The 23,451-nt window shown below is 40.4% G+C and overlaps 1 protein-coding gene across 4 annotated transcripts in view; it reads left to right on the top strand.

The window, feature by feature from the left end:
- The window catches only part of LDLRAD4 (low density lipoprotein receptor class A domain containing 4), a 313,571-nt gene that overhangs the window by 137,052 nt on the left and 153,068 nt on the right, over nt 1-23,451 (top strand). For all 4 annotated transcript variants that reach the window (XM_050970349.1, XM_050970348.1, XM_050970346.1 and 1 more), the window contains one exon: nt 4,599-5,057. In XM_050970349.1, coding sequence (XP_050826306.1) covers nt 5,018-5,057 — 40 coding nt within the window. In that variant the 5' untranslated portion in view covers nt 4,599-5,017. The remainder of the gene's footprint in view (nt 1-4,598; nt 5,058-23,451) is intronic.

The raw sequence follows: 23,451 nt of genomic DNA, 5'->3' as shown, positions 1-23,451 counted from the left end.
AATTAAAAAAATGTTGGAAGTATTTTTCTACTTGGAAACTTCTTAGAGAAATATCCAAGTCTATGCTGCCTTTACCTATGGGAAGTATAGGCCTTACTTCAGCAAAGTGTTTAAGCATGCTGATAGTTCAGTATTTGTGTGGGTTTCAGCCTGGAGACTTTTTTCCTTGGGGATGTGTTTCCATCTCCCGTTGGGCTGGAGCGGTGCTGCCAGCCCAGCCCGCCGTGCTTCTGCCCTCCCTCCATCCCTGGGGCGGGGCGGTGCCGGCAGCATCCGAGCTGCGCTGGGGCTGCCCCTGCCGCACCCTCCTTCGGCAGGGACCGCTGCGACAGCAGGGCAGGGTAGCTCCAGCTCTCTCCCCTTTTACACTCGTTCACCTGAGAGCAAGAAATCCAAGCACGAGTCCTTCCTTGGTTAATTTAATTTAAAGCACAGCTTACAAGTTGTCCAGTAATTTTATTAAAAGTGTGAATGCCTGCGCTCCCTCTACAGATATTCCTGTTAGGAAATGTGTTGTGCACCTTAGTGAAATGCTCTCCTTTAGCATCCCAAAGGATGCTAAGAGCTATCATAGGAAGTGTTTCCTATGGATGTAGTTCTTCTGGCAACACACTGAGTGAGTTCTTCAAGCCTGTGTGGGAACCAAAGCATGAGCCAGAGAAGCAGACTTTATATAGTGAAAGGAAATGGAAAAATCCCCTCTCCAAACAAAAAAAAAAAAAAAAAAAAAAAAAACAACAATTTGCAGCATTTACATGTCAGGGAGTGCTTTTGAGTTTTTCAAGATGTTACAGAAAAATCAGTCTTGGAAAAAGCAAAATTTCACTTCTTCTTTCAGAACAAGTTCCTCCAGTCTTGTCCTGGCTGATGGTTGCATAATACTTCACAAAATGTAGATATTATTGCAGAATTTAATTATACTCTTTGCTTACTTTTTCCCCTCAGATTCTTTTTTTTACTGTTACCCTTTTGCATCTTTGAAAGTTTAGAAAAGGGAAATAACATGTTTACCAGCTAAATATACCATGAGAATGTGTAAGACACATAAGGTGTTAAATAGTCAACATACTTTCTGTTTGCAATTCATGTGAGGTTTAGATGGTGGTGTCTTTCTTAGGAGAAAAGTGGAGAGGATGAAAACAAGTGGATTTGATTTTTCTTCTAGATATTCCACTGTGTAAGTGCATAGTAGCCAAAAATCCTTACAGCACAGCTACGTATTAATACAGCACAAATGGTTTGCTCTGGTTTGCTTCTGAGACTTATAAAACACTGCAGAGTAGATGAATGAAAGCAGAAGTGGAAGCAGAGTTCTTGTTGCTATTGGAAGGAAGGCAACAGATGGAGCAAAGAGAAAATCTCTGTTCTTTCTAGTCCACATTTTCTCTTGCCAGCTAATCAGTTCCCACTGGGGTCTCTGCAGGTTGCAAAAAAGTTACATCAAAGATCACACCTTATTATAGTTCTATCAGTATTGTTTGTTCTCTCATTTTTGGATAGGTATTTTCACTTTTTGGGCCCTTAAGCAGGTTGGTTCAGCATTTCTGCACCGCTGTGGTAGAAAAGGATAAACACATGGCTTCACTGGAGTTGGCTGAGCCATGCTGAAATGTGTCAGCAGAGGTCCTGACCCTTTCCATACATGCAAACATGCCAGTGTGTTGGAAACAAACATAAAGCTCCTCCCTTTAAACATGAGCTCAGCTTTAGTGGAATAATGGATCATTCTGGATAATGTGAATACAATAGAAAGGTTGTAGCTCTATATGCTATTTTAAGTAGAATTTTCTGTTTTCCTTATTTGCTGTGGTGTCATTTGGGCTGCTTTGTCATCTTCACCTGGATGCATTCGTAATCTGAGAAACCTGAAATCGTGCAAATGTGACTGATTAAAGTCTGCTTAATGAAAAGGATCACCAAATAGGCCATGTAGCTGTAAGGGAGGAGCATTTTATAAGCACTGAACTTGGTTTTGAATTGTGACAAGGCCCAGCAAGTGCTGAGCACTACACAGGCTTGCCCCAACATCCTGCTCCAGTTCCTTCCATCCTGCCAGCCCCCTCTGAGTTTGTTATCTGGCTCTGCAGAAGAGCACTTTTGCAGTGATAGAAAACACTCACTTAGGGCAGTCAAGAGATACCCGCATACCTTGAGTCCTTCAGGAAGGACTTAAACCTGATGCAGTGCACTATCCTTTAAATATTAAGGTCTGAATAAACTCTTGAAATGTTTCAGTTTCTTGTAATGTTGATAAAATTATATCTTTCTATCTGAAGAAGCAGTGGTTACTGAAAGTGCCTGTGTTGTGGTGTTTCTTCAGCACTACTGGGTTCTTAACTAGTTTAGCAGAACTGCTGAAGATGCGGAGAACAATTATTCTTTTAATAAAATATGAATTTTCAGTAAAGTGAAATACTTTTTTCTTTTAAGAATTAGAAGTTTATTATATCTAATATATAGAAATATAAAAAAGGAGCATTTCCCTGGATGCTAATGTATTACTGCACATCTCTTGAGCATCTCTAAGATGTGAAATGAAAATGTTGAAAATAGAAGCATCAAAACTTTGGATTTATAAACCAAAATCAAAAGTTAGAAGACTGTAAATGCAAATATGGACCTCCTCTTAAAAATATAGAGGGAACTCAAGCCTCAAGAGAGAAAGCTTGGGAAATGAGTGCAGCATCCACCTACAGTCATTATAGAATAATTAGCACAATGTTAAGACCCAAAAGAACTATAGGCCACTGTGTATGTATATTATACTTGCTCAGTTATATATATTTTAGAATAAAATAGCCTCATATGAAATTGTTATTAGTTGCATTGATGACTTCAAAGGATTGAAAAAGTATCTCAAGGACCTATATAATATTCAGGAATAATGGCTTTTTAAACACTATTCTAAAATTTTTATGCAGTATTTTCTGATAAAAGATGCTACACATATTTTTTTTTTATTTCTCCGTTATTTCCACTTTCTTTTCTATTAGGTTGAGATGTTTGTGTAAGAAATGGGGAAAACATTTAAAATCTGTTCTGTAACCTTATTTGATTTGAATGCAAATGACTAGATTTGAATACAAGTAACTAATCAGTCATTCCTGTGCTGTGTGTTGAGACAAAAACATGTGTTCTTCAGTAATAGAGGCATAACAAAACTGGGGGGAAAAGCAATACCATTGGGATTCATCTTTGCTAGCAGCGAGCTTTCTTTCACTGTGTTGCAAGGAAAATGACATTCATCAGGTGTCAGGCTCACTTGGTTTCAGTGGCACACCTGAGGAGAGATCCTTTTTGTCCCTCACCCAAGGTGGGTCCCTAATGAAGCCCTCGAGGCCTGGCTGACTGTACCCCAAGGAGCATGAGCATCTTCTCTACAGTTTTGGACTCTCTGGAATATTCAGACTTGTGCTTTAGACATAAGCTCATCTCCAGATCTTACAGGTAGGGTGAAGGGTGGCGTGGGGCTGGGGAATCAGCAGTGAGTTATTGCCACCTACTCCCTGAGCTGGCTCTTGCAATGTTCTGCAAAGGAGCGGCTGCTGGGACTGCCATGCTCTGACAGGGGCTGCTCCAGCAGGTAGACCTTGGGTCCAATCCTGTACTGCAAGCCCTGGCTGGACTCATCATCTAAACTCCATTAGTAGGTTATAAGATCATCACAGATATATTTTCAGCCTGCCTGTGCCACTGAGCTGGGAGATACTGAGCAGAGCATCATTACACGAGGAACAGGATGACTGGGGAGTGATGGGTTCTTCTCCAAGTCCTCTCTTCTTTCTTCCTTGTTTTCTAAAATAATCTTCTCCTTAAACATGTGCCTGTCTGCTGTTCACCTTCATCCCATTAAAGTAATTTTATCATAGTTTTTCAAAGCTGGACCTGGAACAAGCTGTAGTTTTCAGTGAGCTGTAAGTATCCATGCTATATAGAAGTAGCATTATCAAGTAAAACGTAACCACCTTTCTGCCTGTGTAGCCGGTGGGTGCTTTTAACCAACCTCATTGAAGGTCTGAAGGCATCTGAATTGTATCACCTGTGTTACAATTGAGATTTTTTAAAAGATAATCTACAGCAAGTCATGCAAATTTGGTAATCGACAGCAAGAAATGCAGAGGTTTTTAACTGCAGAAGACTGTAAGAATGGCATATATAGTGTTGGCACACAGCTCTCTCTTTTCCTGCTCCAGAAAAGGAGGGAAGCAGCTATATGAAATGCTAATAGTTTCACTGTGGTTTTGAATAGACTAGACTTGAGAGCCTTGAGTATTTTTCCTTTTCTCTTTTAACTGCAATTTTGTTATTGTATTGCTGCTTCCATCTCTGCTAAATATGGCTTTTGAAATGTAAATCATATCATGTTCTCAGAGATGCATATGACACCCTCAGCACTGTTCCTCTTTGCACTTCAAAGAGCTGTGTGGTCACACTTTGCATCTCAGCAAAATCGCAAGATTTGCCTTCTGAAGATCTCCTTTAATGTGTACAATCAATCCCTGATAATGTATTTTGGGTTTTTGTTCCCTGGAGTCTGTTAATTTTAGTGTTGCTACAGGTCATCAGGAAACATAATCTCTTCTTTTTTAATTTCTCAGTGAGCGTGCCTGAGGGAAGAGGAACACAAGAGAGGAGAGACAATTGAACATCACCATTGGCCAAGACCTGAAAAAAATGGTGCTGGATGAACACAGGATTAGAACTTAATTGTAAAAGGGAAGGGAAGTCTTGACAGGAGATTTGCTTCATTTTCACATTTATCATGGCACAAATCCTCTGGCTGGCTGGTTGATGGGACTGTCCAACACTTCTCCTTAGTTTCGGTGCAGATCCCTTCTGCTTACACATCGAAAGACCTGGGAACAGGTGGGAACTGGATGGTGCCAGATACAGGAATGGAAAGAGAAATGGACTCTGACGAGCTAAGATGGAAGTGACTTGACAGCAACAAGCTCAGCAGTTGTCTCCAGTAAGGACAGGTTGAGACGGGAATCTCAAGCTTCTCTGGAAGAGCAGTATGCAGGAAGCTGGTTTTCAGGCCACAAATGCTTTCACAGGTAAGGATTTCTGTTCTAGTTCCACCCATATTCTTGGGACGATTTACTGGAGTTTAGAAAATTAATAGGTCCTGACTGTCATTAACATTTTGTAGTACTTTCAGCTTAAATAGTATTTTGAAACAATTCACTTGAAGACCAGTTCAACACTTGTATCAGCAGCGAGGAACACAGTTATCCATGTTTCTGCTTTCAGTAATGGATGGCCATGAGCCTTGGGGAAAGCTTATCTCAGCTTTCCTCGTTAAAGTACTCATTAACAGCTTAACCATGAGTGGTCTCTTGGGTTAGTATAAAATGTAGTCTGTTAAGTTGCTCTTGTGCTCCACATAGGAGTTTGGTGAGGCTGCAGGATAGACATAGTTCATATCAGGAGGCTTCTCAGCAACATGTCAGTATTGAGCCTTATCTTGTCTGCAGGAGCACATCTCTGGGCAGACCTTACCTGGCACCCTCTCTGTACTCCCCCCTCCTCCCCACTGGCTTGCTGCAGTGCCTGAACTGGCTAAACTGGAGGATTTATATGGGAATTGTTTCACCTCAGTCCAGTGTATTTCTCTGTAGATGGATTAAAAAAAATTGTAATGAGAAAGAGGATGCCATGGTGGTATGAGTTTCTGAGGAAAGCTCCCTCTAGTGTAAAGTCTGCTGGAGTTCATTTAGTGCTTTCCCTGTATGGGATAATTTCTGATTTGAGAGGTGGGAGGAGGAAAAGAGGATGAGCGGATCCTGCCGCTTCATTTCCATGTCTGCCAGCCAGCTCAGATGCAGGAAAAAAATGCATAGAAAATCAACTGGATATTGTCCTTGTTTTAGTAGGTCTAGATAAGGGATTAGTACCCCAGTGTAAACTAGTGATGTGCGAGACATTTATTTTTCTAATATAAAAATTTTGCCTTTAGAAGGAGTTTTGGCTGCAGTGGGTGTGATTCTGTGTCCAGCACAGTGGTTTGGAGTTGTGGTACAGCTCTGAACTATCTCTGTTGCCTTGCTTTGATTTACAGCTGGTTTCTGTGTGTGTCAGTGAGACGTGTGCTGAAGGAGAGGAAACAGGAAGCTCTCCTCCACATGTGCTCCAGTGCTGATGGGAAGGTGAAGTCTGGGACAACTGCAGGGCTCTCCTTCCTCTGTCTAGCCAGCAGCACACTCCTAAAGCTCCCCTCTGCTGTTCTTGTCCTTGCTGCTCTCTGCCAGTCCTCAGCTCTTTCCTAGGAATTTTTGTCACTCTTTTGCTTTCCACCAAAACTCCCAGCTGTGAGGATATCTGCTATCTTACTTAACCTGGCCCTCTCCTTTGTTGGAAACCCTATTACTTCTAATACCCTTGCATTACTATATTATTTTCTGTCCAGGTTTACACTCTTCTGCCACTGTGTCTGCTGCCCCTTAGCTCCCAGAAGTTGGCACTGTGACCAGGGTGCTCGGGGAGGGGTGTGTGGGAAAGCTGAGGTTTCGTGATTGCTGCTGGATGGAAAACACCTGGCAAGCAGAGCTGCATAAAATTCAGAGAGATGAAACTGGGGTCCCTGGAAGCCCAGGACAACAGTCACACAGTGGTGCAACCCAGCAGATTCAGACCTATTCTGGAAACTTAATGGCATGAAGATTGCTTGGTCTCCTGTAAGAAATTCTTATATTCCTTTGGAATTGCCCTTAGGTAAAAATGTTAATGAACACATTCAAAACTTGGCAGTCGTACTAAAGAATTATTAAACATTAAGGTGCACCAAACGTTCAGGAGACTTGTTAAAGAAACAGGTTGAATTATATTTCCTTTGTACGAGGAGAAAACTTCCAACTTGTATCAAATTGATATCTCTATTTACTTTTTGGAGATCTTTCTTGTTCCTTTTTAGATTTATATGATGTACACAGCAATAATAAACAGTGGGTAGGTATGTATTTCTCAGAGAAATCCACTGGATGGTGTTTTGCTAATTTAAGAGTTGCAATAAGAATGCAATGGCAGATGCATATGGTGGCTTCTCTGATCCTTGCTGTAGTGCTCCTTTTGTTCTGTTGGAGTGCCAGTTTAGCTGTAGGAGAGAACAATATCTGCTAGCAGCAGAGGGGGCATGGCCGCATGAGAAGGGAGCTAATTTGTACAAAAAAGCTTTGATATCTGAAGCCTGTGTGGTGTCAACACTGAATCTAGACATGCTAAGTGATTGCAGCTATTGCAGCAACCAGAGGAATAATTTCAATTTACAGCTGACCAGCTGAGTGCTGGTAAAAGAAGCCTGGGAGGACTGTGCCTCTGTGCAGCCATGGTCAGAGTATTTCCTAAAGCTCCTTTTCCATTTGCTAGTTGTTGTTACCTGGAAAAGTTTGCAGTTATGGCTAGGAGATATTTTGATCCTGTCTGTACGCTCATTTTACTGGCACTGATGCCAAAGATTCCCTTTTTTGTAGATGGCTCTTGTCCCAAGAGATGGGCTCACCCAGTCATTTTATAATGAATTACCAAACAGTAGCAGAGGTTTAGAATATATCCACTTTACATGCTAAATACTGAATTCAGTAGATCATGTGAGTATAACAGGTTCAGGATTACAGAATGGAGAAAGAGCAGTGGGAGGGAAGTGCTCCTAGGCTTGGTTAGGAAAGAGATGGCTGAGCCTATGATGGTAAAATGCAATTTGAGTGGTAGCAATCAAGAAAGAGTGAGACTGTCATTCTTCAGAAGGTGAGAAGAGAGATTTTGAAAATAAAGCAATAGTATGCAAGAAAGTATATTGCACTGAGCTCACAGAACTGATAGGTAATGTTTCCTGGGATACAAATCTGAGAAATTCTGGCAATTTTTAAAGGAAATAACTTTTTCTTTCCCAGTCAAAATAAAGAGTAAAAAATGGCCAGATGAAAGGCATTCCAGTAAAAATGGTAAGAAGAGACAAAATTATATGATCTGATAATCTTCATACCTAAGGTGGAAACTCAAATGTTACTGGAGATGAGTGTAAAACAGGATGAGAAAAATGCAAGGGTCAAATCAGGTAGGCCAGTTCACAGAACAAGGTACAGCTAATAAAGGGTATGATAACAAAGAAACATACTACATTCTCAGTAGTAATAAGAGGGAGACTGAGTTTCTGGGCTACTAGTTGACAGGGAATTAAAAAATGTCAGTTAAAAAACTCATAACCTGTTGGTGCAGAGAGGACTGAGTAGTTCATGTAAGTTTTTATATCGTTCTTTGCCTAAAAGGCTGATCTGGAATCCTGTGGCAGGAAAAGAACTGTGACCTTGAGAAAGGTAAGAATTCCAACTAGAGCAAGGAAAGAACAGATTATAAACAAATGAGATAGGATAATGGGTGTTTTAGAACAAGATCGAGTTTATTAAATTATCTCTTCACTACTGGGTGAAATAACTGAAGCAATCTCTGTATAATTAGTGGCTACATTGGAGAACATTTGGAGGACAGTTTACTTTCAAAAAATCTGTGAAAGAGCAAACACTGTGCCTACATATAAACTCTTCTGGGTCCTTCCATGTCCCCACTGGAGTAGCTAGCTTATTTTATATTCTTGGGGAAAAAAGTTTGAATCAAAAAGTCAACTGAATTTTTTAATAATTAACCTGTAGATAATACGATAAATGAATTTGCATGGATTTTTTTTTTCCCCAGAAGGTACCTTGTCAGTGGAGCCTAATTTTCCTGTAAGCAGAGAAATAATATATTTTGATTTCTGGAAGTCTTTTCAGCTTCTCATAAACAAGGTGGCACAATGGACTAAAGGTGGGTACACAGTTGGCTGGAAAGCTCTTCTCAGAATAATTACTAGTGATTTACAGTCAAACCAGAAGGATCTGTCAAGTGGGATTCTGCCCTAGATTGCCAGAAAATATTCAATATTTTAATTAATGATTTAGATGATAGAATCTGCATGCAAAATTTCCAGATGACACCAACAAGGGGGAGGATGTAAACCCTCTGAGCACAGGATTAGAATTCAAAATTAATGTGATTTATTGGAGAACTTATCTGAAATAAATATGATGCAGTTCATCAAGGACAAGTTCTAAATTGTGGTTCAACAGGAATAATCAGCTGTGCAAATCAAAATGTAGAATAACTGGTAGAGACACCAGGTCTGCAGAAAACAGATGGGCAGTTGCACGAGTTCAGAAAATGGCTATGAATCAACAAGTCTGTGCCATTGTGCTAGAATATATGGACAGGAGTCTGCCTGCAAAATGATTTTTCCACTCTACTTGGCATTTATGTGGCTGATGTACTATTTCTGCTCTGAGCAGTGCTCTGTGGGCCTGTTGGAAGCATCCAGAGAAGAGCAGAAGGAATGGCCAGAGGTCTGGACAACATGACCCCTGGGAACTGCAAAAAGGGTGTTTTTCAGACTAGAACAGTGACTCTCAAACTTCCTGAGGATTTTTTCCCTTGGTTCCCAGCAGCAGCCCAGATTTGTGTCAGGGCATGTCTGATGCACTGAGGGGCATCACAAGATGTGGCCGTGACGCAGCACTGCGTTGGTGTGGTGGTCAGAAGGAGCTTCTCGCTTGCACACAAAGTTCTGCACTGGCCATTCCCAGTGCTGGGATAACAGCAGTGGCAATTCTGGACAGCCAAGCTCTGTTTTTGAAATCAGACACTTCCTTCACTAGTGTGTGTTTTGAGTGCTTGTTTAGGAGAACAGTGTGATTCTCAAGTCTGCCCTCCATCACTGGGGAGTGTGTGGCACAGAGACATCCAGGGTGATCAAAGGATAATGGGAACACTGTGGGATGGATTAGGAACCAGTGTATGAAGCCTCCTGACCTTGCAAGGTCAGCCTAGGTTCATCAGGACTTTATTAACTCCATCTCAGCACAAGCTCCGTCAGACCTGGGCTGACTCAGAGGCATTCCTGCCCTGTGACCCTCAGCAGTGCTGGAGGGATTATTAGTTCTGGCACTATGGAAACCAGAATAAATAGTAAGAGACTCTGTGCAGTGGGCCGCTGCCCTTCAATCTAGCACTGACTTTCCCTGTCATCTCCTGATCCCATTCTGTCATAGCTGCATATCTTCTCCCTCACACCTTTCCCTGTGAAAGTGATGGCACCCTCCAATCTTTCTGTAATCCCTCGCAGCCTTATGTCTGAAAGTCATTGTCACCGAAGCTTGACCTTGGGCCATGTCCCGAGAGACCAGGTTACTCCCACGGAGCAGCTCCTCAGCTTGGCTGGCACTCCCACAGGCCCTGCTGTAGCAGAGAAAGAGAATGCATCTGTTAGAAGATTGTCATGCTCATAGAAACATAACTTGGTGGAGCTTCTCCAGTGTCCCCACCTCTGTGCTGTATTTCCTGGCACACAGGACTTCTGCTGCATTTCTTCCTGTGTTTCATGTTGTCCCAACCTCTCTTCGCCTCTTCTCCCACCAGTGCCAACTTCCCCTCCCCTCTCTCTGTATTGAAGCTCGTTCATCCCTCCCCATTTGTACATTTGGTTTCACTTATCCTCCAAATTCCCTACTCTTCTGGTAATCTTCCTGCTTTTCACTGCTTTCCTTCACCTTTGTTTCCAGACCTTTCCCACTTCCAGACAACCAAGCGCAACCTATTTCCAGGTTCTGTAAGAGCCTCTCTCCCTCTTTTCTAGACTCAACCCTTCCTCTCTTCATCTGCCCTTCTCTAGGGTGAATACCTTTCCCCACTTCACATCTCTTCCACAGTGACTTCTGCTGGTTTGTGTGGGACCTTTCTTTGCAGGAAGGCAATCTCAGAGGCTGCCATCGAGTTTGGCTTCTCTCCCTGCATCTTGTTTTGCTTCACTGCCTGCGTTTTGGGTGGAGATGTCTCTGGTGCAGGGGTGGCAGTGCCAGAACAGGGAGGCTCCTTGAGGGGACTACATGGGAGAACAGATAAATTGCTCCAGCAGGTTGCATATGACCTAGTTGGCCATTATGCATTTAGGGAATGGGAAAGTGAGGGAAGATGTGATAAACATTTAAAAATATATGGAAATTTCATGTAAAGAGTAAAGTAATAGAAACTGTTTTCCAGTTCTGCTGGGGATAAAGCACAAAGTAACAGTCAGGTTTGCTGTAGTGGAGAGACTGAGGTTAGACATTAGGAAAATCTTTCTAATGGTAAGGATAGTTAAGGACTGCAGCCAATTGCCTAGGGAGGTTGCAAAGCCTCTGTCACTGAAGGTTTTTAAGAACAAGTTAGACAAATATCTGTCAGGAATGGTTTATGTATAGTTGATTTTGCCCTGGGGCAGTGGAATGGACTTCATGAGAGCACTTCCAGCCTTACTTTTCTGTAAAAATGATGCTCTTATTGCTGGTTCCCTGGATAATAAATGTACATTTTTAAAGTTAGTAACCCACCTGTACTACTTTATCATCTCAGTGTTTAAGTAGATTCTGTTGAGCTCTTGGAATAATTGATAAAAAATAGATTAGGAGTCGTGGGTGTTTAAAGTATTAACTCTCCTTTTGCTGGAATATTACTCCATTGGTTTCCTTATAGCTTGGCCTTGTTTAGACATCTTATTTTTGGGGGTGTGACATGTTTCTATGTCAGTGCAACTTGTATAGAAATATTTTAATGTTACAGAAATGCTGCATCCATTCTTCCATTTCAAAGTATGCAAGTATTTTAAGAAACACTTTTGCCACTCTTATATAGTAAGCATATTTAAAAGGTAATTTTAAAGAATAACCAAAAATAGGGCAAAGCCAAATCAACAATCCCCTGAGGTTGTTTTCCTTATTGTGAGCAAAACTGATCTGTAACTGGTATATCTGCTGCTGAAGGTAGCCTTCTTCCTCAGAATTATAATTGAGGCTCAATGTAAAATAGGAAAACAGGTTTGAAATGTCTTATATTAAGTATATAGTGTAATTAATATTGAAAACAGTTGAAAATTAATTTATACATTAATACAGATCTCCCACATTGCTGCTGTCATTATTTGCATGATTTTCAAGTACAGATAAACATTTCATTTAAAAATTCAGCTTGAATATGTAGCAGGGAATTCTCACCCCTCTCTATTCCAGTTTTGTTTTCATCTGCCTCATGAAAATGGTCTGACCTTACTAAAATGTCTGCAGTTTTCTTAACAATTGCATTCTTATTTTATGAATTTTCAAGGTTACTGTGTCACTCAGAGACAGCTCTGACTGTCTCTTAGTTCTTGTGAGAAACAGATTGCTTTTTTGCAATGCCCCTTACTCAGCACACAGATAGTAACAGATCATATTCCATTGTATTCCTTAGATATTTTATTTAGGGTAAGCAATTTTTGGAGTACAGATAATATTCTCAGCAAAAGTACATGGAAGAAGATTTAACCATGGTCTCTAAGAGTTAGCCATCTAAATATGTGACATTCAGTAGCATTCAGAAGTTTAAAGTATAGTATTGCATTGTTTGGAAGTCTCCTCTTCAGGGTTAAAAACTTTAATAGAATTACAGAAGAGTGTGAAACTGTGAAAATGAATTTGGAAGCGCTGTTGCCTCCTGAGAGTGGTAGCTTTTGGTCACAACATAGTTCTTCCATTGGCCTCATGATCAGTGATTAGAACAAGAATGCTTTCTCTTTAGGATTTTCTTCAAGCCTAGAAGGCTGGCTTTTAAGTTTTGATTCCAAACTTTATCTAGGTGAAACACTGTGTTTTCTTCTTTGTTTCCTTGCACTGCAAGAAAATGGGTAGTTCCCCTCAAAATGTCTGGTTGGAGAACTGTTTAATCTCTTAACTGGCCAGGTTCGACCTCTGCTTCTTGAACTGTGGAACAGAGGGACATGTCTCACAGGCCAAGGATTTCACATTTTAAATGCTTCTCCTTTCAAATTTATATTTAATTGGGGTACAAGACCTCCTTCTCTGTTTGCTAGTTTCAGTGAAGTACTACATCCTTTTCCACTTGCTAAGGGGGACAGTTTGGGTGGCAGTCACTACCAGGAGGCCTTGCCACGTGTAGCCACCTGGAGCTCAATGAACAGCAGTCAAAAAAAGGCAGAAAAGAAGCTAATGAGACTCCAGAGGAACTGCAGTGGTGTGGTGCACTGTGAAGCAACTTGAGGGTCCCTGAACTTGGAAAAGGATTCTCCACGGACCTGGAATTACAGACTACTGCATGATATAACACTATTCATATCAAGCAACATCCTACTTACTCTGATGCAGGAATATTTTAAAAAATTATTTTAAATTAAATTTTGATTCATTTTGGATTTAATTTAAATTCCATTTAGACGTCCTTTAGTTTTCAGTCTAGGTGTAGTTTTGGGTACATGTGTTTGGGCTGCTTGTTCTGACAGTCCAGAGCTAAATGAGAAGCAGTGGTTTGGGCACACCAGAGCAAAAGAAGATTCAAATTGAGAGAAATATCTTGGCCAATGCTATTACTAAAATTATTCTATGAAGTAGTGTATTGCTGGAAATGGCAAACTTCTTCCCAAAGTGGGAGGAAATGCTCCAGCATGTTCAGGGAGGATGTTAAGCCTGGATCCTCACCTTTGATAACTATTTTTAGCAGATGGTATTCAGCTGTAGCATTGCCATTTGCAAAGCTGATGGTTCTTTGGAAATGCCCATCTGCCATTTCTCATTTCTTAATAGTACATGTCACGGTGCCTTCGTGTAGTACAACTTAGTCAGCCAAATGGCCAATTCCAGACTGAATATGACAATAAATTCAGCTGTAAATATGCTATGTTTCAGTGCTTAATCATAATAAAAAGGCAGACTTTTTGAAAGGACAAAATGGGCACATCGTCCCTCAAGTAAAACTCAGAAAACAAAAAGTGGTGAAAATGGATTAAATTGGCAGTATATGCTTTCTGTTAATTCCTTCTAGTTAATTAGGTGGGCTGCTTTTGGGTTTGTTTGTTTGTTTGTTTGTTTTTATTATTTTATTTTTATTTGTAGGGGAGAAGAGGCAGCCTGGCTGTGCCCATGGCTAGCTGAGAGTATTTTTACTGCTGAAAAGGCCTTTTACCTCTTGCTGCTGGTTGTCTCCAGCAGTTGGAGTGGGGCTTCCTCCTTATCTTGGAGCACCATTGTGAGGCAAGCTAGAAATGCATTTTGTTACAGACTTAAAAGTGCTAAAAGAGGAAGCCTAAGCCCCAAATCAGTGCAAAGCTACAGAAGCACTTGACTGTGCTGTGTGGGAAGCTGAAGAGATACAATGGCTAATTGGAAACATAAATGTTAAAAAAAACCAAATTTTATTCATGTAAAAATGATGTGGGATATTCCCAGGTACTTGTCTTGAGGTGAGGTAAAGTTTTGGTCTAATGTTTTGCTGTTTGGTTTTTCTGTAATGTCAAGCAGGCCCATTTGACTTGATATTCTCTCAGTTTCCTTTTACCACCAAAAAAAAAAAATAGTATGGATTAGTGTTATGTTTCTTTGCTCTGTGCTGTAGTAATGCCTTTGCAAATCAGAGACTGCAGTCTGGATAAACAGAGAAGTGAAAGTTGACATTACAGGATAAATGCGGTGGAAAAGCCTGAAAGTTGCTGAGGAGAAGGTAATACAGATTAAATGCTACATTCACTTCTCTGATATTTACAACCTTTTGCTTTTTAGCAAAAGAAGCCAGGACTCATGGGTATTAACTTCTTGCTAGGCCTTTCTTTGTTGCTGTTTGGTTTGGGTGTAAAGGGTGGGCACAGTCCTTACTCTGAGCCTTGTGAACACACGTGTTCGGTGCCTGTATCGGCTGCACCTCTGGTCCTGGGGCTTGGCTTTCTTTGCAGGAGCACTTCATTAGGGAAGAGCATGGATCCACCCAGGCGTGCACCCCACTCTGTGCCTCTCCCAGCTTTTCTGCCTGCAGGCTACCCAGCCTCTGCTCCAAAACCTTTCTAGAGGGATACTCACACCCTTTTTAATTTCTACTCAGCCCTTGGCAACAGTGAATAACCAAAATGTTCAGTTTCTAGTAAGATCATTACTTGCTAATATGGTGTAGCCTTCAAGCCCTTCCAGCCTCTTACAAACACCCAAAGGGACTTTTTTCCCTGTGAGAATACAAACCATGATGTAGCTGTAATAACAGTGCTGCTTTCTGAGACCCATCTTTTCCAAGGCTGTGCTTGTGCTGATTTCTCAACCAAGGGGGCTTCAAGCAGGAAGGCTTTGGCAGTATCTGGAGCCCAGGGACCTGGAGTTTGATAGCAAACCAAAATTCCTCTCTCTCATAGTTGAATCCTTTCCACTGTCGTTTATTAGGATCACTCCACTATCATTTGCCTATGAAACTTACCCAGTAGTTTGACCTGCTGAATCCTTAAACTTTGAAAGCCATGAAGATGAGTTTCCCTGGGGTTTAGGCAGGTGTATTGGTATGTGGATGGCAAGTTGGGACACTCTCCCTGTTCATCAGAACCACAGGTCTGTCTCCATGCTCTCTCTCATTCCAGGATTAATCTGTTAGCAATGGAGAACAGACTGAGCAATATGTCTTTCATATATTGTAGGGTTTGATTTTTTTTCTTAAAAATTTCTATCCTGTTAAGTTCTTAGCTTTCTCACTTTCTTCACAAGAAAGTCACTTCCTTCTGATTCAAGTGCAAGAGTAGAGGAAGCTTTGTTTGAGTTGTGAGGAGTTAACAGTGAAGAGTTTTCATGATGAAAACGCTCAAGAAGAATCCTACTCAACAGCCAGCATCTAAGCAGCACCTTCAATCCATGCCTCTGAGGATAAATTTATCTCTGTTGTTAGTGGGTAAAATAACTTCATTCAATGCCATTTGAAGGCTGACAGTGCTGTGTTGTAGGTGTACGTATGCTGAGGTGGTGATAGGTAGACTCAGGACAAGGTAATGGCTTCAGAAAAGCCTGGAAGACTGGCTTGCCTATGAATTGTTTAAGAATTGTCTGTTTATCCTGGAGGCTCAGACTATACAAACCAGTAATTTATACTGGCTGAAGATGGATTCACAGCCTGGCTGTGCACTCAGTCAGTCCTTGATTTAAACGAAAAAATTAGAATTTGGGCATGAGTCTCCATTTTTCCTCTTTCTGATCTTTATTATTCTTGATTTGTTTATCTCAAAAGAAATACTTTCAGGATATTATCTGCTTCCAGTTGCTCAGAGCGAGAATTTGAAGAGACACATGACCTGCCACAGCAATGCTAAAGTTCAGAAAAGCCTCACTCTTCTTAACTCAGGAAGTAGGTGACATCTGTAAACTGAAGATACGTTTTTTTTTGTTTTCTGTAGCAATCATAACCTTTGTGCCCAAACCATTGCTGTTTATATAGATTGTTGGACAGTTTATGTGTAATAAAAGAAATAGGGACAAGCCCAAACAAGAAAGGCAACAAGTAAGGTTCTTGAAGATGTTTTTATTCAGTGGCTTCTCTAGTGTATGCATGGAGAAAGTGCCACAGCATTGACTTAGTGGCTTTTGTACAATCTTTCAAGTATGTCACTGCTTTAAAGCCATGTTATTCTGCTTTTGGAGATGAACAAGATAATGTTCTCTCAGGCATGACTCCTGCTTGTAGTGATCAGTGTTGCACCAAAGAACCTTCAGCTGAGATGAGGACCCTGCTGTGCCAAAACAGTGAAGGACAGCTCTTTTTAAAGCCTCAGCATCTAAAACACACAAGATAGAAGCAGAAAGAAAAAGTATTGCTGTCCAGTGTTTGCAGACAGGCAGCTGAGACACCGATGCAGTATTGATGGGAGGTGAGTGGGGATCTTGGCAGACCTGAGGACTAAAGCTACAGCCTCTGAATTTCAACCCAGTATGAAGGGTGAGGTTATAACAGAAAGTACTAATGTACCTAATACACTATTTTCTCATATTTTCTCTGTTGTATTTTTGTACTTTTCTATCTGCTGCCATGAGGAGAAGAATGTAAGCTGGTAAGATTTCTTGTGTAAACTGCAGGCTTGCTTTATGCCAGCAGCGCTGGAAAGAAGTTCTCTGAAGAAGAATTACAGCTGCCCATAAAATATGTGACACAAACAACCGTTCTCATCTGCAAGTATTAATTCTGTGTTGGGAAGAAGAGGGTGCTGGGATACCAGACTGCTTAAAGTATATGGGGTATTACTAAAAGGCTTAGAAAAACTCTGTCATTGAATTGCCAACTACAGAGTAGGATTATTGAAATTTATGAGAACAAAATTTAGTGAGATGAATACAAATAAAGCTGTCCATATTAATGTCACTTCTTTTTCAAAGGTCTTTAAATGCAAAATATAATTTCATTAATGTAATGCAGGCTCATTGGTTTGTTGCTTTATACACTTATGGATCAGACTTGATGTGGCATCTTAAGACATAATTTGAAGAGCCTCAGAAAGTCCTGGGTTTTATGTGACTTGCTTTATCTGAAGGACAAAAAGGCAAGCTTTGTGGAAAGATTCTATTTCATACTACAACTGGTGGTCTGTTTGAAAGGCAAACAAACAAGATGCCAAACCCCACAAGTATTCAGGCGTATGAGCTCTTCATCTCCAGGAAATCTCTTAATAAGCATTCAAGATTCTTCAGTTTGCTAAGGGACATCTTCTGCTACATAAGCAAAACAGCACTAAAACCAGAAATGGACAAACAGCAAGGAGAAAATTCTCATGCAAGTAAAATCAGCTGTTGCCATATTGGCATTTTGCTTTCAGTTAGTATTGTGATTGTGAACAAAATCCCCCAGTGGTCCCCATTCATGGCACTGTGGTTCAGCTTTGTTGTTACCAGAGTAGGTGGTAGCCTCCTGCTAACAGGAGGTTAGAGAAAGTGAAATTGCTTTTTTCCAGCTATTCAGAGGCAATCGGATGCTGGATGTTATTGAGAGATAGAAGGCAAAGGAGTGAGACCTAGGGACAATATCTAAAACTGAACTGGACTTGTGGAGTTCCATCCTGGAAGAAATATGTGCTTGGGCCTGCCACCTGGATGTTGTAGTGCTCTTGGAGAGGCAGAAGAACATCAAAGCCTGACTTGGGATGGTTGCAGAAGGTAAAGCTGAAGAGAGAATTAGATGTGCGTACAGTGGTTAAGATGATTCTTTTAACAGTGATTGCTGTCATTTCAACCACACTGAAGTTCTGCCAACACTGGATCAGAAAAATACTTGTACAGGGAACAAACTTAAATACTTGTACAGCGAACAAACTCTGGAAATCTTATCCCTGTAGTGACAGTCTTGAAACAGTTTCAACTGGGAAAGAGCTACATTCATTTTGGGGAAGAGTGTCAGAAGTCTAGTGTGCTCATTCTTAGTTTTTATGTTCTTAAATATAGAGCCACAGTCTAAAAGTTCGATCAGTGTGAGACTGTGTAGACATTACACGATGCCAAGCAATGAGTTCCCAGATATTTATAAATAAACTCTTGGTGCGTTCCCATTTTCCTGTCTCTCGTCTTTGCTATTATCCCACACACTTGCCCCAGGCTTTCTGTACTATTTATAGAGATGGTAGTAGTAATTCCCTTTTCCTGAATATTATTCTTGAAGAAAGTAGATCAATTATGCAGTATAATGCTGCTTAGGTTACACCTAATAGCTATAGCTGTTAACCTCACATGTTCATTTTACTTCTGTGGTAGTAATGAATCGTTGAGTGCAGCAATAATCCTTGAGATATAAAAATAGAAATAATTTTACAAAGGCATTCCAAAGTGAATTCTTTTATTGATTAATATTGTGTAATATTGTCAATATCTTCTGACTGTTACGAGGTTTCCAAAGTGCAGCTTATACTGTGAGGGTGATGTGTAGAATATCTGCAGACTCTCATGCCTTTATTGTACTCTCATCTTTCAAGACCATTGTTCAGGAACTAGAAATGAAATAAAGAACAATGTAGTCTTCATGTAAATGGTACAAGAGATCCCGTTTTTATAAAACTTGAACAGTTGTTAAGAACACTTAGTTTTGCTAAATGTGTCTACCAGAAGTGACAAAATTGAATAATATGTCCATTTAGAAAAGAGTATTTCAAGTTTCATAATATTATAAAGATTCAGATAAATAGAGGGAGATGCATTACTGCTCCGGTCCACTGTGGAATTGTATTCTCTCACCACTGTGCAAATGTTCTAACATAGTGACAATATTCTTACCTGCCACTGATACCATTGTTGATTAAGAATGACTAAATAGTTTAGTGTGAAGTGAGACAATAACCCTTCCCTCCTTACTTAAAGTTTGTTCTGCAGCTTGGTTGAAATAATACTAATTAATAATACCGCTAATGTTTTTCCTTTTTTCTGTAAAGTTTTACAACAAAAGTAGACTCCACAAGACGTTATTTGGGTTTTAACATCACTTAATAGATTTCTGTATTCTGAACAACTAATAATCAGTTAGGTTTAGCTGTCTGTATATGAGAAAAAATTACAGAGAATTCAAACTGCACCTTGAAATAGCAAATAGTTTTATATTAAAACAAGAAATTAATAACAATTGAAGGAACAAAGACTAAAATAAAGGTGATTGGAAAAGCTATGGCAATTGTCATGCTGGAGATAGGACATAACTTTGGTTTTTGGTTCTTAGTAGCAATAACAGTTGCCTTATTTCAGTGTTTTCTCTGGGGGAAAAAAGATGACTCTGTTTTTTACTTCCCATGATAGTGTAATTGAAATTTGCAGTGTCTCCTTTCTCAATGGCTCTGTGTCTTCTCCTGACCAACTGTTGCAGGTGTCATGAAGAGTAGGTTGCATGTGATTTAGAGTTTAGATATTGGTATTGGCAGGTGTGTGGCTGCATAGTGTGTCAAATGAAATGTTAATTCTTAGATTTATTCTGCTGGACATTGTCGTTAGATATCTGGAGATTCAGTTTCCCTGTAATGACTTTGGCTGACTTTGGAAGACATTGCAAGTCTGATGATCTCATGGGTATTCTTGTTACTGAGAAGAGCTGTTCCATTTGCTGTGAAATTTATCATGTGGAGCTATACATCCCTAGATCAGTACTTTCTACAAGGCATAAATTATAGGAGGTGGTAGTTTCTTTTATTAGACAATCTGATTTAGTTGGAGAAAATAGACAATCTGAGTGCACTGCAACTCCTTCTTCAGGTCTTTGAGAAAGATCCTGAATGACAGGTCTGCAAGCTCCAAACATGGTCTGTTTTTTCCACTTGTATCTGTTGATCAATTAAAAGATAACCAGTCTCTTTATAAAGCTTACCTTGATAAAATGGGCATGTCTACAATAAACCACAGCTTAGTAATTTCAGCATTTGCCATTCAGGACACATAACCTTTTTTTCTTTGAAGTGCCTGAATTAAAGTTACTTTCAGCCATTTTCCTTTGTTCTCCCTTCACATTTTCTCACTCTGGGTATAGCCAGAAGGGCTGACTCTTTTACCTAAGCTCAAATCAAGTTGTGCTAAAAACCCGATGAAGCAGTTGAGCCTGTGATTTGCTTTTCAGTTTTTTATGTTGTTCCCATCCCTCAGACTTCACTACAGACCTTATTGGTAGCCAAATTATTTATTTTGTGGCCTGTCATATGTGATGCAAGCAGTCTATTTAAAGCTTGGTTTCATGCTCCTCAGTCAAATCACCTTGGCTTCAGGGACACACCACACAGCTTTGCGTCCTTGCGAGGGGAATTTTCCTAGAACAGGTTAGTCACTTTCTTCTTTGTAGCATTTGCAGTTTTCTGTCAGTTTAAATGTTCCTCCTACTTTCTGATCCCTGGCTCCTCTCAGAGCTCTGCCTACATTCCACTTGCACAGTCCCTTGCCTCAGGAAGACTTTTTGGAACCAGTGGAAGGGCACACAAGGGATTCAATACATGGACCAGAAGTTCCCTGGCAGCTGCCCTGTGCATGCCCTCATTTCTCACCTCTTCCTGGTGATTGTTCCAAAGGAGAAGAGCCTTTGGATAAGACTCACCATCTCCTCTCAGGGGTTGTGGTCCAGCTGGTAGCTTGGGAGCCTGACAGTGTGTTTTCCCCTCTTCTTCATGGAGAGGGAGCAGCAGTCAAACATGAGGTTCTACTGGAAGCCATCACAGCCCTCTTGTTCCAGCTTACAGCCCGAGAGATTGGCTTCTGCTGGCTTCAGTGGTCTTGCCAAGACCTGACCAAGCCGTCTGTAGCAGTTTCTGTGCATGAGCTATGCTAAAGAGTAAGTGACTGGAAGATCCCTTCTAGCAGGGCATGGACTGGTGGGGGTGTGTGTGTTGAGTTACAACACATTTTGAAGAAGAGCAAAATCTTTTTTTAAGACTACTATTTCTTGTCCTCTAGGAGAGATAATCATGTGTAAGGAGCCTTCCTACAAACTCAGGATTTGTAAGCTTTAGTTAGAAGCTTTCTGCCATCAGACTGTCTAAAGGGGCTCTGCTTATACCATCTAACACTTTCCCTTGTGCAGCAGCAAGGTATGCAAGTATTTGTGATTCAAATGTGTGTGAAGTGATGAAAACTTAGCACCAGGAGGAGCAGAAATGGGTTGTGGTTCTTGAAATCCTAGATTCTGGGCTTTGACATCATGTGTTACTCTTTGACTTTTTTTTTTTTTTTTAAAGAGTACATGGAGACCTTGCATGAGCCATCATGTAAGATGGTTTTGTTGGTGGTGGCTTTTTGCAACTACTTAAGCACATTTGGCATTTTAAATTTTCTCACAGCTGCCCCATAAAACTTCCTTCTAAGAAAGGAAGTTTTAATGCTGAAATGTTTTTTTTTTTGTTTCTGTAGTAACTTTTTACTTTTATTATTGAAGCAATAGCCTGAAACCTTAGAAAATTTTCTGAAACTAGAGTTTTACAGCAAGAAAATGGTGGATTTTACATTTCATGAGGAAGGAAGGAGATACCTAAAAAATCTAGAAATACCAATTATAAGGAAGGTACATCTTAGGTACTAGGTGCAGTTAGGCTGAGGACTTCTAAGAAACTTAAAGTTTACCTTTCTGTGTAATTTTACATCTAATAATTTATGACATTGTCAAATAATATGCTAATATCAATGATAGGCTTTTAATTAATTTTTAAAATGTTTGCTTTTCATACTGAATGCAGTGGAGGCAGTTCCTCTATGACATTTTTAAGTAATGTGCATTATTTCTGTCATGACAAAAAACCAGCCATGGCAATCCACAGATTTGGAAATCTTCTGACTTTTACCTTTTCATTATATTTGGCACTGATTTGTGTGTGCATGTGATTCCTTAAAAAAAACAGTTGAGAATATTTTAAAGATTGAAGTAGTTTTAATTCTGAAGGACCAGTGTCTGTTGGCTGTCTGTGGTAAGAAGGAAAGCAAAACACATACATGAAGTTCACTTTCAGAAGCTAACTGGCATTGCTGCCAAAACTATGACCTTGTCAATATTGGGTTAGACTGAGAACTTGTGTATTATAAGAGTGTTTTCTGCATGGCAGGAGAAAGTAGGGAAATCACTGGATGCAAGATGGAGGGGAAGCTGACCCACAAATAAGGCTGTCTCCTTTTTGCCCTGCAGGTAATGTAGCATGCATCAGGACTTTGCTTACTGCACAAGGTGGTTTCTCCTTCAGTACTAAATCTGCCAGCTCAGTAAATCCCAACATGCTTAATTATCCTGTTCATTTTTCTGGAATAGGAGAACTGGGCGAAGCACCTGGATCAGTCATAAGCTGCAAATACATCTATACAACTGTGGCTGCTGCTGCAGAGGAGACTCCTTTCCATTAGCATTGGGCTCTCCTTGTTCCCTGGAGTTGGGGGTATCAGTAGGGTGTAGGGCTGCATGCAGTCACAGAAAAGCATGGTCCCTCTTTTGAGGTGTAGTCCTATATCCTGTTGAAATTCCTGTCATGATCCTATAGGTGTCCAGTTGAAATTGGGCTCTTGAGAGAAAAAAGGTGAGAAGTTTTATCATGACTGAGTTTGTGACTGAAGACACAGTGTCAAAGGGAAGTGAACTTGAGCCCTTGAGCCATTGGTACTAATGGCTGAACTGGCAATAAAATAAAATGGCTGTTCAGGTTTTAGTAGCAGTTAAGACAAGAATTACTGTTCTCTGTTCATCTGTAGTTCTTCTTAAAATTATCCTTCCCTAAGCATCTGTGGAATGGAATAATAAACCAAGGCAAGGAATAAAGCAGAGGCAATCTGTAGCTAGATTCAGTTGTCTACTAGCTGTGCTTTTATTTTTATTCCTCTTCAAAACCTTTTTCAGGTTCAGCTGTAATCTGAGCAGTTCTTTCAAACCTTCACACCTTTCTAATAAATTATTAATTTAACATTGCAATAATTTTTTATGTTCTGAACTGTCCCAGATCTATCATGAAATGATGGCTGTCTCAGACAGGCCCAATTTCATGGCCTCCAGGGTGTAGAGGTGACAGGGTCATGGACAATTGACACAGACTGTGATGTACAGTATTTTAGACAGAGCTCATGGCAGCTTTCCATCCTTAGGATGCCTCATATACCCTGCTGGTATTTGTGTCCTTCATACAGAGAT

Source organism: Serinus canaria, chromosome 2 (genome assembly GCF_022539315.1).
Source record: "Serinus canaria isolate serCan28SL12 chromosome 2, serCan2020, whole genome shotgun sequence".
Lineage (NCBI taxonomy): Eukaryota > Metazoa > Chordata > Aves > Passeriformes > Fringillidae > Serinus > Serinus canaria.
This window is presented reverse-complemented; position numbering and strand designations above follow the sequence as displayed.